Source organism: Eumetopias jubatus, unplaced genomic scaffold (assembly GCF_037043125.1).
Source record: "Eumetopias jubatus isolate StellerSeaLion01/CBP00866 unplaced genomic scaffold, mEumJub1_p1.0 scaffold_9, whole genome shotgun sequence".
Lineage (NCBI taxonomy): Eukaryota > Metazoa > Chordata > Mammalia > Carnivora > Otariidae > Eumetopias > Eumetopias jubatus.
The window spans coordinates 139,321,841-139,334,283 of record NW_028274815.1 but is presented as its reverse complement, the minus strand read 5'-3'; the positions used below and the strand labels follow the sequence as shown (position 1 = coordinate 139,334,283).

At 60.8% G+C, this 12,443-nt stretch overlaps 1 protein-coding gene across 2 annotated transcripts in view; it reads right to left on the bottom strand.

Annotated features, from left to right (window-relative positions):
- Positions 1-8,359: 8,359 nt before the first annotated feature.
- The window catches only part of CDH4 (cadherin 4), a 527,153-nt gene continuing 523,069 nt past the window's right edge, over positions 8,360-12,443 (bottom strand). For both annotated transcript variants that reach the window (XM_028091197.1, XM_028091196.1), the window contains 5 exons: positions 11,692-11,925; positions 10,632-10,865; positions 10,403-10,542; positions 9,771-9,935; positions 8,360-8,566 (listed from right to left, as the gene is read on the bottom strand). In XM_028091197.1, coding sequence (XP_027946998.1) covers positions 8,360-8,566; positions 9,771-9,935; positions 10,403-10,542; positions 10,632-10,865; positions 11,692-11,925 — 980 coding nt within the window. The remainder of the gene's footprint in view (positions 8,567-9,770; positions 9,936-10,402; positions 10,543-10,631; positions 10,866-11,691; positions 11,926-12,443) is intronic.

Genomic DNA, 12,443 nt, shown 5'->3' with positions numbered 1-12,443 from the left:
TGACCACCAGCCTCTTAGTTTCCATGACAACCATCCCAGAAATTTAAAAGGGAGGAAAAGGCAAGGTGGTGGCAGGGCGCTCCTGGCTCCAGATGCGGTGAGCTCACCCCTCCCTGCCTGGTCATTCCCTGCCAGAGCCCTTCTTCGGGGGTCAGCCCTGGCCCTCCAGGTGGACCTGTGATCCTAGCAGCCATGTGAGGGTCTCTGTGGCTGGTGCGGCTGTGGGCCTGTGACGCCGCAGGGCCCGTCAGCCTTGTGCGGCGGGTCGGGGAGACAAGGTCACTCTCTGGAATGCAGGTCTAGGGGCCGCTGTGGGTGCCTTGGTGGCCATATGAAGAGGGAGGGACAGTTTGGGTGGGTGTGGAGCCAGCTGGGCTCGACACTGGTCAGAAGTCAACACCAGCCTGCAGTCTACTAGCCAACAAATCCGTTACCATCCCAGCCCACTGATGTGGCTTTCCTGAAAACGCTGGGATGGTTGGCCCCATCAGCTACGGTTTCTGCACCTGGAGAGCAGGGATGATGCCTCCTTCCCGGTGGTGGGCGGAGGTCTCAGCAAATGAGACCAGCCCTTCGCAGCTGCCTCCCACGGCCCCAGGAGCGACCCGCCCACTGGCTGCCTGGGTGGAGGGCGGAGGGGGACGGTGTGCACTCTGCACACACACCTAATGCTGCACGCATGCACTGCTCATTTGGGAACGGCAGCTCACGGCCTGGAGGACTGGCCAGGCAGCTAGGTCCCCTAGGCCCGCCTACTCCCTGGACCGTCCCCAAGTGCTCTGGGGCACTTGGCCTCTGCCTCATCTCACTTCATCTTCCCACCTGCTCACACCACGGCTGGTGTTGGCCTGGAGACCTTTAGGGGACTTGCCCAAGGTCCTGAGCTTCAAGAGGAGCAGAGCTGGACTAAACCCCGGGTCTTAACCAGCCAGGCTCTGGCCACGCTCCTGCTGCCCCCTGGGGAGGCCTGGGGCCTGGCTAGTGGGGCTTCTCAGCTGGGGCAGGGGCTCCTCCCAGCCACACCCTGACAGGTGCTTGGAGCACCGGGGACAGCCAGGGAGGTCGCTGCCCTGTCGAGTTGGGGAGACAGACCACAGGAAGGCTGGAGTTAGAGCATGTGGACATTAAATCACTAAGTTCTAAAGAATCACACACAGACCATGAGGAGAGACTGGGAGGGCTCAGGAGGGTCCTGCACGGGAAGGCTCCTCCCACAGGAAGTCTGAACAGAGTCAGGACCACACGGGCCTTCTGGGAGGCAGAGCAGATGGAGCCCCCGGGAGTCTGCTGCCCGGCTCAGCAGGGTCCCTGTGGCTGGAGCTCAGTGGGGCCAGACCTCCTCCCGCCCTGTCCCCACTGTGATCTCTGAGGTAAATTTCCAGGGAGACTGTTCATCCTAAACAGGCAGAGTTCCCTGTGGGTATTTCCTGACGCCACAAGGAGCCGCGCCAGGCTGCGGGATGGTCAGCACCGCGGACAGCGACAGCGCAGCCTGGGGACAGCACGCTTCCAGGTGGGGGTGAGCTGCTGGGCGTTTGGGGGTGTGTGATGGAGCGTGTGTGTTGGGAGGGTGGAGGGAGAAGCCAGCGACTCAGGCCTCTTGAATGACCCCTGCCACCTGGCCAGAGACCACTCCCTCTGCCCTTTGGTGGGCATCTGGGGTCCAGACTCCCCGTCAACCCTGAGGACCTGTTTTTGGTGGGGTCTGATGCTGTCCTAATGACTTAATGCTTATGTGGTCATCAGTCCCCAAAGTGCTGTCCCATTCTGATAAGACCCCTGAGGGCCTGAGTCAAGACATGGTCACTGCCACCCAGGTGCCAGGAGTCCACTGGCCAGGGAGGCAGGTGCGGGGCGTGGACACTGTGGGACGGGCCCTCAATGGGAGCCTCTGGCTGGGGTCCCACTTGTGGAGGGGGCTGGCTCCCCTGCTGCCCCCTGCCCGTAGACCCAGCGACTGAGACCCCTTTCCTCTCCTGTGAGGCTCCTGGAAGCCAGAGACTCGAGGGTCTTGAGTGACCACTGCGTGTGCCCAAGCACTGGCCCTTGGTCTGAGGTGCCACCGAGCTGTGGGCAGAGAGGGGCCCTGGACACTGTGGGGCTGGGTCCAGGTCAGCTGGCCAGCACTCCTGCTCACGGGGCGGGGCCCGAGAAGGCAGTTGACCGAGGCTTGGTGTCACGTGAGCGGAGGCTCCCTTTCGTGCCCTCAGGGCTGTTGTGGGGGCACGTTGTGCCACGGACTCAGGGCTCTGCCTGTTCTGAACGGGAAAAAGACCAAGATGGTCTCAGAAAGTCAGCCGTTGTTGTCCTCTGTACAGTTGGGAGTCAGAGCATGTCCTGCACATCTCACTGAGACTCTGCATCAAGGCGTCCCGCGCGTGGCGGATCTGCGATCACCCAGCGCCTTCCTCCCAGACCCGCCCCTGCCCCAGCCTGGCCTTGTGCTGTTGGGGCACAGGGCGGTTCTGGGGGACACGCAGCCTGAGCAGCATCAGGTGGAGGGAGAGAAGGGGGGTCTTTTCTCAGGGCACTGAGGAGGTGGGGACACGCGCTCCGGGCTCCCACGAAGCAGTGTGCAGTCTGTGTCCATCTGTTAAAATGACGTTCAGAGTAGAAGTCTGCTCTTCTCCATGTGGACATTCTGGGACTGAGATAAGGGTGCCCCTGCCCATCCGTCAGGAGTGCGGTCGCTGGAAGGGGGCCCATGGCTTGTGGCACCTTGACCCGAAACGTGGGAGTTTCTCGCTGGTCCTGCATCTCACGTGCTCGCCCTTCTCTCTTAGGACACCTTCCCACAGTGTCCACTCCCAGCCATGCCCTGATTACACCCAAATCTGCCCCTCCTGGACTCATCTTGAGCTCTAGACCGTCTGGGTGTGGTCCCGTGGACGTCGACATGGGGGTGTCCACAGGCGTGGCCAGCAACACGGCCAGAGCAGAAGTCCTCCCCACGCCTGGGGCAGGGCTGGGACGGCCCCCCCTCTCCCGCACAACTGCTTCATCTTTACTCTGCTCCTGCCCTTTGTCCATCCTCAAGCCTGGCTCTTTCTAAGCTGATCAAGGGGTCCTTCTCAGGGCTGCTGGCCTCCCCTAGGCCCCAGCAAGGCTGGCCTTGAGTTCTTGCCAGGAGGGTGGGCTTCGGATTGGTGGCTGAGCTGACCGTGTGGCCTTGGCATCATGAGGTGTCCTGGGGCCTCACATGCGTCTGGGCAGCTGTCTGTGTCCCCTGTGTCAGTCCCAGGGCGCCCTGGTCAGCAGGACCCAGCCTCCTGGGCCCTGAGTGTGGGTTGTCACCTAGGGGAGGAGCCAAGGCCCGGGATGCCCCCCGCGAACTGACGGGTCTGAATGCCCCTCCTGGGCCTGCGGTCCCCCATGGAAGGCAGGGACGGCAGCCTCCGTCTGGTAAAATGACCCACGAGAAGGCCGCTGGGTCTCCAGGGAAGGGGCTTCCTGGCTTCCCCGAGGCCCCCAGCTGGACGTCGTGGTTGCATTCTGCTGTGGGATGGCCAGTCCTCGGCCGTGGATCTGGGTGGGGGAGGGTGTCCTTAAGCAGAACCTCACCCTGGGGGGTCTGATTTTGGGAGTTTGTGCCCTCCCACCCCCCACTGCCTGTCTCAGGCCTGGAGCAGTTGCCTAATTATGCCTGTAATTAGCTGCTTGGTGCCCTCAAAATTAGCAAGCAGCTAATTGTGCCTGTAATTATCAACTGCACCCGTAATTAACCGTGTGAGTGACTTTTTGTTATGCATGTTATTGTGGATGCAAATTTGCACCTAAGTAAAGCCAGGGTCGTCTTGTGGGGAGAGGAAGTTGGAAGCCCCCACCCTACCACCGGGCTGGGGTGCAGGGAACGCCTGGCTTGCGGCTCAGGCCTGACCGTGATGCTTGTAGCTGGGCCAGACAGCAGCCACGCAGCCTTTCTGAACCGCGTTAACTGAGGGAGGGCAGGGCCCCTGCGGGTCCAGCCGGGCGGGGCACAGAGGCCCCGCTGTGTGGCCTAAGGACCCGGTGTGAGCCACGCCCCCTCTGGGCTCCTCCAGCTCACACTCAGGCCAGCCGTCTGGGGGCACTGGGTCATGTGACCAGGCCGGGCCCATCAGAGCTTCTGAGGACCGCCAAGTCTGGCTGGGTGGACCTCTTGTCTCTGGGGCCATGGCCAGGGGGGCAGGGAAGGGGCTGCAACTCTGGTTTCCCACCAGACGGAAGAGACACTGCATGGGGAGAGGCCAGGCCCCCGAGACAATGGAGCAGGGGGCAGGAGGGCTCCCAGGTGGACCCAGGCCTTCCCCGGCATTAGGAAGGGAGGAGGAGAGCCTTGAGTTCTAACTTCTAAGAACTTGGAACCATTTACACCATGGCATGTGGGCCCTCATTGTTCGGTCCTCTGGGCCTCCCACACGTCACAAGCCGGCCTGCTTTTGCTTACGTCTGTGCTCCCAGAGCCCAGAACGGTGTCTGTGACAGAGCAGCGCTCCAGAGATGCCGGCCGGCCCAACAGGCCCCACTCTCAACCCCGAGCCCCTGTGCGTCCATCTGCCGTCCGTGAGCCCCAGTGGCTTTGTGGATGCACGAGAGACACAAGCCAGGGTGAGGCCGACTATTTAAAAGGGGGACTTTATTGACTCCTGTGGAGCAGCGTGCCAATGCCCGACTCCGCTCCAGCACACGACAACCCGCAGAGCTGCTACTCAGTTCCGAACCAAGACCGCCTGGCACTAAAAACACAGAAAACATCGACGCGCTTCCCTTTTTTTTCCTTTTTTTTTTTTTTTTTGGTACAAAATGATACAAACAACAATACAAAATAGTTGTGCTGTTGACGATTACAAAAAAAGTCGGGACATTTGCCTAACTGCACGATGCTCAGAGTTGCAGTGTGAATACATCATACTCCAGTATCTTTCCCCAAAACAACCACAGTCATGCGGGGGCTGTTACACATTTTGTCCATTTTCAAAAAGAAACATGCAAAAAAAAAAAAAAATCAGAATGGAAAAAGGAGAGGAAAGGAAAAGAAACGCGTTCCAATTATACACGGAGGTGGCCCCCCGCTGCACGTGCCGCGCCGAGTAAGACCTGTCTTCTGTGCACCACGCTGTGTGAGCGAGTTCACAGGGTGCTCTGTGCGTGGGAGACTTCGGCTGTTTTTTGGTGCTTTTGTAGCATTGACAAAAATTGAGACTCCCCTCCCCTAACCTTTTCCCTTGGAGAGAACAGAGCTGCCCCCTCAAAGGACCAGGTGTGTCAGCCTGTGCTCACTCTAGGGAAACTGAGGCATCTCGGGGACCTGACGTGTGGCCGTTACTCTGACACTTTGGTGGTGGGGGGCCCAGCACTCGGATGTGCTGAGAGACACGGGAAAGGGAAGGAGCAGGGTGTGAGGCCCAGACAGACACGGGGGTCCTCGGCTGGGGTGCCCCTGACCCTGGTCACGTCCATGCCGTTCCACCCCACAGCGCGGGCGTCTCCTGTTCACAGAACAAAACTCCCTACAGAAACTAGGCTGTGCCCTAGCACTTTGCCAGTGAGGAGGCTGGGCCTCCGCGGCGGCCGCGCCCAGGGGCACGTTGTGTCTATAAGCTACGTGAGAGAGGCGTTTGACACTGTGCACTTAGCTAACGCTAACTCGACCTCAGAACGGAGTTCCGAGGTGGGTGTGGGAGGGCGTGGGAACCCCATCTTTCTCTGGCCCCCAGGGACTGTTGGGGCAAGTGAGAGGGGCAGCTGTCCCGCCGTTCAGAAGCAGGGACGGGCACAAGAAGTCCCCCATCGGTGTCCCCCCAGCCTCAGCCTGCACGATTTAGGCAAAATGCACCAGGGGCCCGTGGTGATGTGGGGCAGGGGTGCGGGGTGGGGAGCCAGAGGGAGGCAGGGGAGACGGGCACCCGTACCGGGGTCCGAGGGATCGGTTTGCAGCAGGCTGGGTCCTGGACCGGGCACCTGTATCCCTAGGAGGGCCCAGGGCCCTGGGGACCCGGGGGGAGGGGTCTTGAGATTTCAGAGGAGTCCACAGCTGCCGCAGCTCCCAGACCATGGTCACACTTAGAAGTTCAACAGGAGGATGAACTTCCCAAACACAAACAAAACACAGAAGATTCCAGCTCACATCCCACCAGCCCTCACCCTGCCAGTAGTCCCTGGAATGGCCAGGCCTCCAGATGCGGGGACAGCTCTCCTTGCCTGGCCCTGAGCCATCTGCATAGCACGGCTTTGGACAGGGGTCCCGGCCTCTTCCCCTTGGCGGGCCACCCTCCCCCTGACGCGGAGGTGGCTGTCTGCACGGAGGGGCACCCAGCATGTGACACGGGGACCTCCTTCACCCCTCCCGTCCTCCCCCGGCAGTCGGGAAGGGGTTAGGGACAGAGCCCGCTACAGGCCCACCATCAGGCCACAGGCCCGGCTCGGCTCTGGGACAGCAGCGGGGTCAGTGAGGAGTTTGGTCTGGGGAGAGGAACCCTGACACCCAGTGGGGACACAGCCGTGCCTGCTGTATGCACATACCAGTGGGGACACAGCCGTGCCTACTGTATGCACATACCAGTGGGGACACAGCCGTGCCTGCTGTGTGCACATACCAGTGGGGACACAGCCGTGCCTGCTGTGTGCACATACCAGTGGGGACACAGCCGTGCCTACTGTATGCACATACCCTCACATACGTTCTTGGGCCAAAGCTGTTTGGAAAACAGGGTCACCCTAGCCTTGGGGACAGGCCCTAGGCTGAGGAGTGCATCAAAGACCCTCAGGCCGAGAGCATGAAGAGCAAGCTGAGCCCCCGCCCTCCCCACCTCCCCAGGTTCTCGAGGCTTCTCCTGACCCAGGGCTCTGGGACAGGGCTCTAAGCCGCTTCCCCAAGGGCAGTCCAATGCCAAGTCCCACCCAGGGCCAGAGTACCCCTCAACCCCTTTCTTGGGGAGCCCGTGAACAGACCAGGGTGCTCCCACACAGCAGGGTCTCCCCGGAGGGTCCCTGGGACACAGTGAGCGCCGTTCACTGTCCTGGGAACAGACTGGCAGCTGGCTTGTGCGTCAGACTGCCCGAGCAAAAGGCAGCTCTGTTCCGAGAGTCCGAGCAACGGCTCGGTGCTGGCCTGGGTCCCGAGGAGAGGAGACCGGTCGGTTGTGGTTTCAGGTGGGTGCAGTCCAGACACATCTGAGGGACCAATGGCACAGCAATGACAGGTTGTCCCGGCCACTTGGAGCAGATCTTTGCTGTCCCCGTCAGTTCGTGAGCATGAGAGACTCCGGTCCAGGGGGCAGGGCCGGGGAGAGAGGCTGCTAGCGGCCGGTGCTGGGGGTGCACGTTCCCAGCTCTCTCTGACATCCGCACAGCTGTCGGGGTGGCTGGAAGCGTCTGGTTGTCAGGGGCTGGGCCTTTGACAGGGTCCTCCAGGGATCCGACTGTGAGGAGTGGGGGGCTCACACCAGGGTGTTTGGGGATGCTGGCTGGTTTGGGCTGTGGCTTCCTGGGACGCTGTACTCTTCTGGACCAAAGCCAATGGGACCTGCATGGCATCTGGGGTAACAGTTGTCTCCGGGGGAGGCCTACTGGTTGACTAGGGAGACGCGGGGGACAGCCAAGGGCAGAGATGGTGATCATCAGGAAAGCCCCCTTGGCACCCCACCCACCCCAGCTACGTGCAGCATCAGGAGTCAGGGGCAGCCCCAAAACTCGGTGAAAGCCAAGTGCGCACCATGGTGCCTTTGGTAGACGGGTTGGGCCTGCCTCCGGGGAGCCTTCTGCAGCTGGTCTCTGGCCTCCCTCCGGCCTTGGGGCCGCCTGAGGGCCCAGGAGACCCCGACAGTGTACAGCAAAGGTCGAGGACTCAGAAGGGCTGTTGGGATTTGGACCCCAACATTTTTCTTTGTAAATTTTGTTAAACAAATCACCCACTTTTTTTCTTAATAAAAGACAAAAAAAAAAAGACACATTCTCCCCAATTCCTTAATTGGTGTCTTCAGAGCTGGGACTAGCTGGGGCTGGGGTGCTCAGGACTGGGGTTGGGGGGATGTACGTGGTCTGTCTGCTTGCTTTTCGTCACTCCTGAGTTTGAGGGAATCTGATACATGTACCAAAAGGCACTTTCTTTTTTTTTTTTTTTTTTAAAAAACAGTGCTTCTGTTCTAAGAAATTCAAGTTAAGACAGAGTGCCTCTCGCTGTCCTTCAGTGCTAGTCAGCTCCTGTGGTGGGGGGTGCGCCGCGGGGCGAGAAGTGTTCATGCCAGACAGCTTACTGTTGGGGGGGCTGGGGCGGGGAGGGACCCCCTAACACACCACTAAATGACACGTCTGCAGGGAGTCGGGGAGCCCGGCGCCTCCCACGGTCCCGCTCCGCTGGCATTCGGGGAGGAGATGCTGCTCAGTCCTCCTCACCCCCTCCGTACATATCCGCCAGCTTCTTGAACCTGGGCCCCCAGTCATTCAGGTAATCGTAGTCTTGGTCCCCGGAGCTGGACGAGTTCAGGGAGCTGACGGAGCCTGCCGTAGAGCCGCTCCCTTCGTAGTCGAAGACCAGCAGGGAGTCGTAGGGGGGTGCTGTGGGGTCGTTGTCGGCGGCGCGGAGTCCCTGGGGTCACAGAGACACGGGGTTAGGGTGGAGGACATGCTGTCCGGCCCTGGGGGCCTGATGGAATGGGGCTTTGGGGGGGCGCCCCAGAGAGGAGTTGGGGAGGCAGGCCAGGAAGGTGAAGTTAGTGGGCCTTTCATACAGGAGGTGGTCAATAAGGGCTCCCTGTGTTTAACTGAGGGGCCTCTCAGAGAACCGAGTAGGGGTGGGGCTTATGAAAAGGGCATTGGAGGTAGCACACTCCAAAGCTGGCATGGCCACGCCAGTAACATGAGGCAAGAGGGCTGGGTGGGGGCCTGTGGCTAGGAGCAGCCCCTCCTGAGGGGGTAGAAATGTCTTGAGCCCCTGTCACTGTGACACGGAATATGAACCTGAGGTGGGCAGAAGTCAGAAATCTCAAGTTGTTACATTCACTATCCCTATGAACAAAATTGGGGACATGGCAGGTGTTGTTGGAGGCCCCCTGTGCGTGCCTTGCTCTTGCTCCTTCTGCCTGCACCTGCCCAAGGAGGGGTCCTGCGGCCTCCCACATGCCTGCGTGTGTGGCCCAGCATGGTCCCCTGTGACCGTGACAGTCCCCATGGGGTGGCCTGGGCGCCCACAGCAGTCGCTGGCAGCAGGACGCACCTCACTGCCCAACCCTGCCCTGGGAAGGGGCACCCTTACTGCCTCTCCGTAGGAATGGTTTATAGTTTCCGTGCTTGCTTTTCTTTAAGAATTATTTAAAATAGGCTTTAATTTCTAGGTTGGGGAAGACATACTTCTTGGGGTTTTAAAATTTTATTACATCCCGGGGAGTGAGTGCTTTTGGGCAGTTGTAGAACTTGGATCTGCGGCCCCGGACAGGATGTGTTTCAGGGAATGTTCTGAGAAGTCTCTCTGTGTCTCTCCTGAACTGCTCCCTGGGCTCTCGTCTGCTTAAGTAAATTAAAGTTAGATTCTCACATAGCAGGGATATGTTGTCCACCCCTCTTAAAAACGCATCAGCGTTAGAGAGCAGGCGGTAAAACACACAGGACGCCGCGGTTACGGGGCCGGGACCAGCGGCATCTCTGGGAACGTGGCCACACCGCATCGGCCCCCGGCCCCGGGCTGGACGGGCCTCCTCACCGCAGCCTGGCCGCCCCAGTGTGGGGTGGCAACGGGACGTTATTCTCCGTGGAGGGGCCCTGCTCGGGGGCCTCGCCCGTGCCCGAGCACCCACCTCGTTGATGAAGTCCCCGATGTCTCCCGGGTGGGGCACCACAGGCCTGACAGGGTACTGGGGCTCGGCGCCCACGGGCCGTTCGTCCACCCGCCGCACGCCGGGGGCCTTGCTCAGCACGTGCTCCATGGTCTCAGGCTGCTGCAGTTGGCTGAGGTCGTAGTCCTGGGGAGGGGCCGGGGGAGGAAGGAGGCGGGCGCGTCCTGTTGCGGCCGGGTGCCGCGCACGCCCGTCCTCCCCATGGTGCCCCGCTCCCCTAGTCCATCCCCATCTGTGCCCCCCAGGCTGCCCTCGCCAGGCTGGTGCTCCTCGGGCCCCCCCCCTCCCCCCCGGGCCCCTGCAGCTCCCGTGCCTCGTGTGTTCTGGGAGCAGCCTGGGGCAGCCGCTGGGGCTCCTGTTACCATGCTTTAAGGGGGCACCAGGCCTCAGTGGGGCGAGGAGCTGCCCTGAGTGCCCTGACGGCCCACGCGGACCCAGCATGCAGCCAGGCAGCTCCCTGGATTCCCCCTCCCGGGCGCCCCGCGCAGGCCTCCTGGCCACCTGACAGGCCGTGTGGGCGCAGGCACCGGGCTGGGGTCCTGGGTGGGTGCGAGGGGTCGCACGGCCGCGGAGGCCGGCGTGGAGGGCCTCACCTGGTCCTCCTCACCGCCCCCTTCCTCGTCGTACTTGAGGATGTTGTCACGCACATCGTCCTCGGGGTCGATGAGCAGCTGCTTGGTGTGACGCTCCTTCTCCCTGCGCTTCATCCACACGACGAACAGCAGGACCATGGCTGTGGGGGCAGGGGCCGCACCGTGAGCAGGGCCCGCTCCGCGTTGGGGGGGGGGCCCGGGCGTGCGTGCGCGGCCCCGCCGTACTCACTGAGCAGGATGACAATGCAGATGAGGATGGCCACGATGGCGCTGGTGCCCAGACCGGCCGCGACCACCGCGCCGACGGTGGTGCAGTCCCCATTCTCGTCGCACGGGCACACCTTGACCTTGATGATGGACGTGTTGGACAGCGGGGGGTTCCCGGAGTCGGTGACGGTGATGGGGACGTCGTACACGCCAGCCTCCAGGTACAGGATGCGCAGGCTCAGCTGGGCGTAGTCACCTGGCACAGAGTGACAGGACCGGCTTCGTTCAGTCTACAGCCAGCACTGCGCTACAGCAAGACTTCGGAGGGAAGACGGAGTCCGAGGGCACGCCCGTCTAAAATACCTGCTTGGTTCGCGCACACCCACGCGCGTCCACGCTAGATCACTCCACAAAGTGAAAAGATATTGGCAATTCAAGAAAAGAGCAATTGCAACTTGTTGGATGAAGAAATCACTTCCTTAATATATGAAGAATTCTACCAAATCAGTTAGAAAAAAACCTCAAAGAAAAATAGGCAAGGATGTTGAATAGACAATTTGTGGGAGAAACAGCAAATGGCCGTTAAATAAATGAAAAAAGTGCATGGTAGTTAAGAGATGCAAATGGAAACAATGATTTTGGCTAAAACCTTGGGAAAAATGCTTTTTAAAACAATAACATTCGGTGTTGGTGAGGGCTTGGGTAACAGGTGCTCTTTTGTAGGTCTTCCTCACAGTGCTACAAAACTTCAGGACTCGGATGCCCTTTTACACAACAAGTCCACATCTAGGGAAGTACCCCGAGGGAGTAGATTGACTGGGGTCCCATCAATAGGAAGCAGTCAGAGATGTGAGCAGCTGGGGCTGCAGGATGTTGACGGCTCTGCTCCTTATAACAGCGGGACTGGGACTGCCTTCATGGCCCCCTCTGGGGATGGACTGGGGCACGGCCAGGGGCCCCAGCCTCAGGGAGCCCCCGTGGGGGGAAAGAGCCCCATCCCCCACTGCTCACTCTTCCATGGGCCCCTTGAGGTGCGGCACCCCAGACGTGTCCGATTCTCCTGAAGCCTGAGGAGGGCTCACCGTTTAAGCGGGTGATGGTCCAGTTCCTCCGCACGGCGGCCGGGACGAAGGGCAGCTCGAAGACATAGGGGCCGATGTTGGGGTCAACGTCGGCATCGGCCGCTGTGATGTTGATGGCGTTCAGGCTGGGCTTCTCGCAGATCTGTGCCTCCTTGGGCAGCAGCTCGGGGGCGTTGTCATTGATGTCGATTAGATAGATCTGGAGGGTCCCGGTGCCGCTGGCTGGGGGGATCCCTGCGAGACAGACACGGGGTGACCCTACAGGGCTGCTCCGCCATGACCTCAGGCACACGATGATGCACGTGGGACCAACCCCAGCCCCACCGCCCTGCCCAGGGACAGCCCCCAGGCCCACGCAGGACAGACGACGGGTCCGTGCAGGACAGACCCACAGCCCCGACCACAGCCCCGAACCTGTGCCAACACCCACTGTACAACATACACGGCGACTCAGCTGTACACAACGTGGACAGAGCACAGGACCACACTGACATGCAGCCACCCCCAACCCTACAGCTGCGAGTGTGTGTGCACACAGACCTACGTGCACACTCACACACACACACTCACAGTCTGGCGGGCGGTTACCCCGGCTTTCACTTGCTATCGAGTGAACCTTTGTGCAAGGGCTGCTCTAGCTCCTGGAGCCTGAGCTGCACCGCTCTCCGACAACCCATCATCGCAGACCACTGGGAGTCCACCTCAGGGCCTTTGCACATGCTGCTTCCTAACTCTGGGACTCCTCTGCTGCT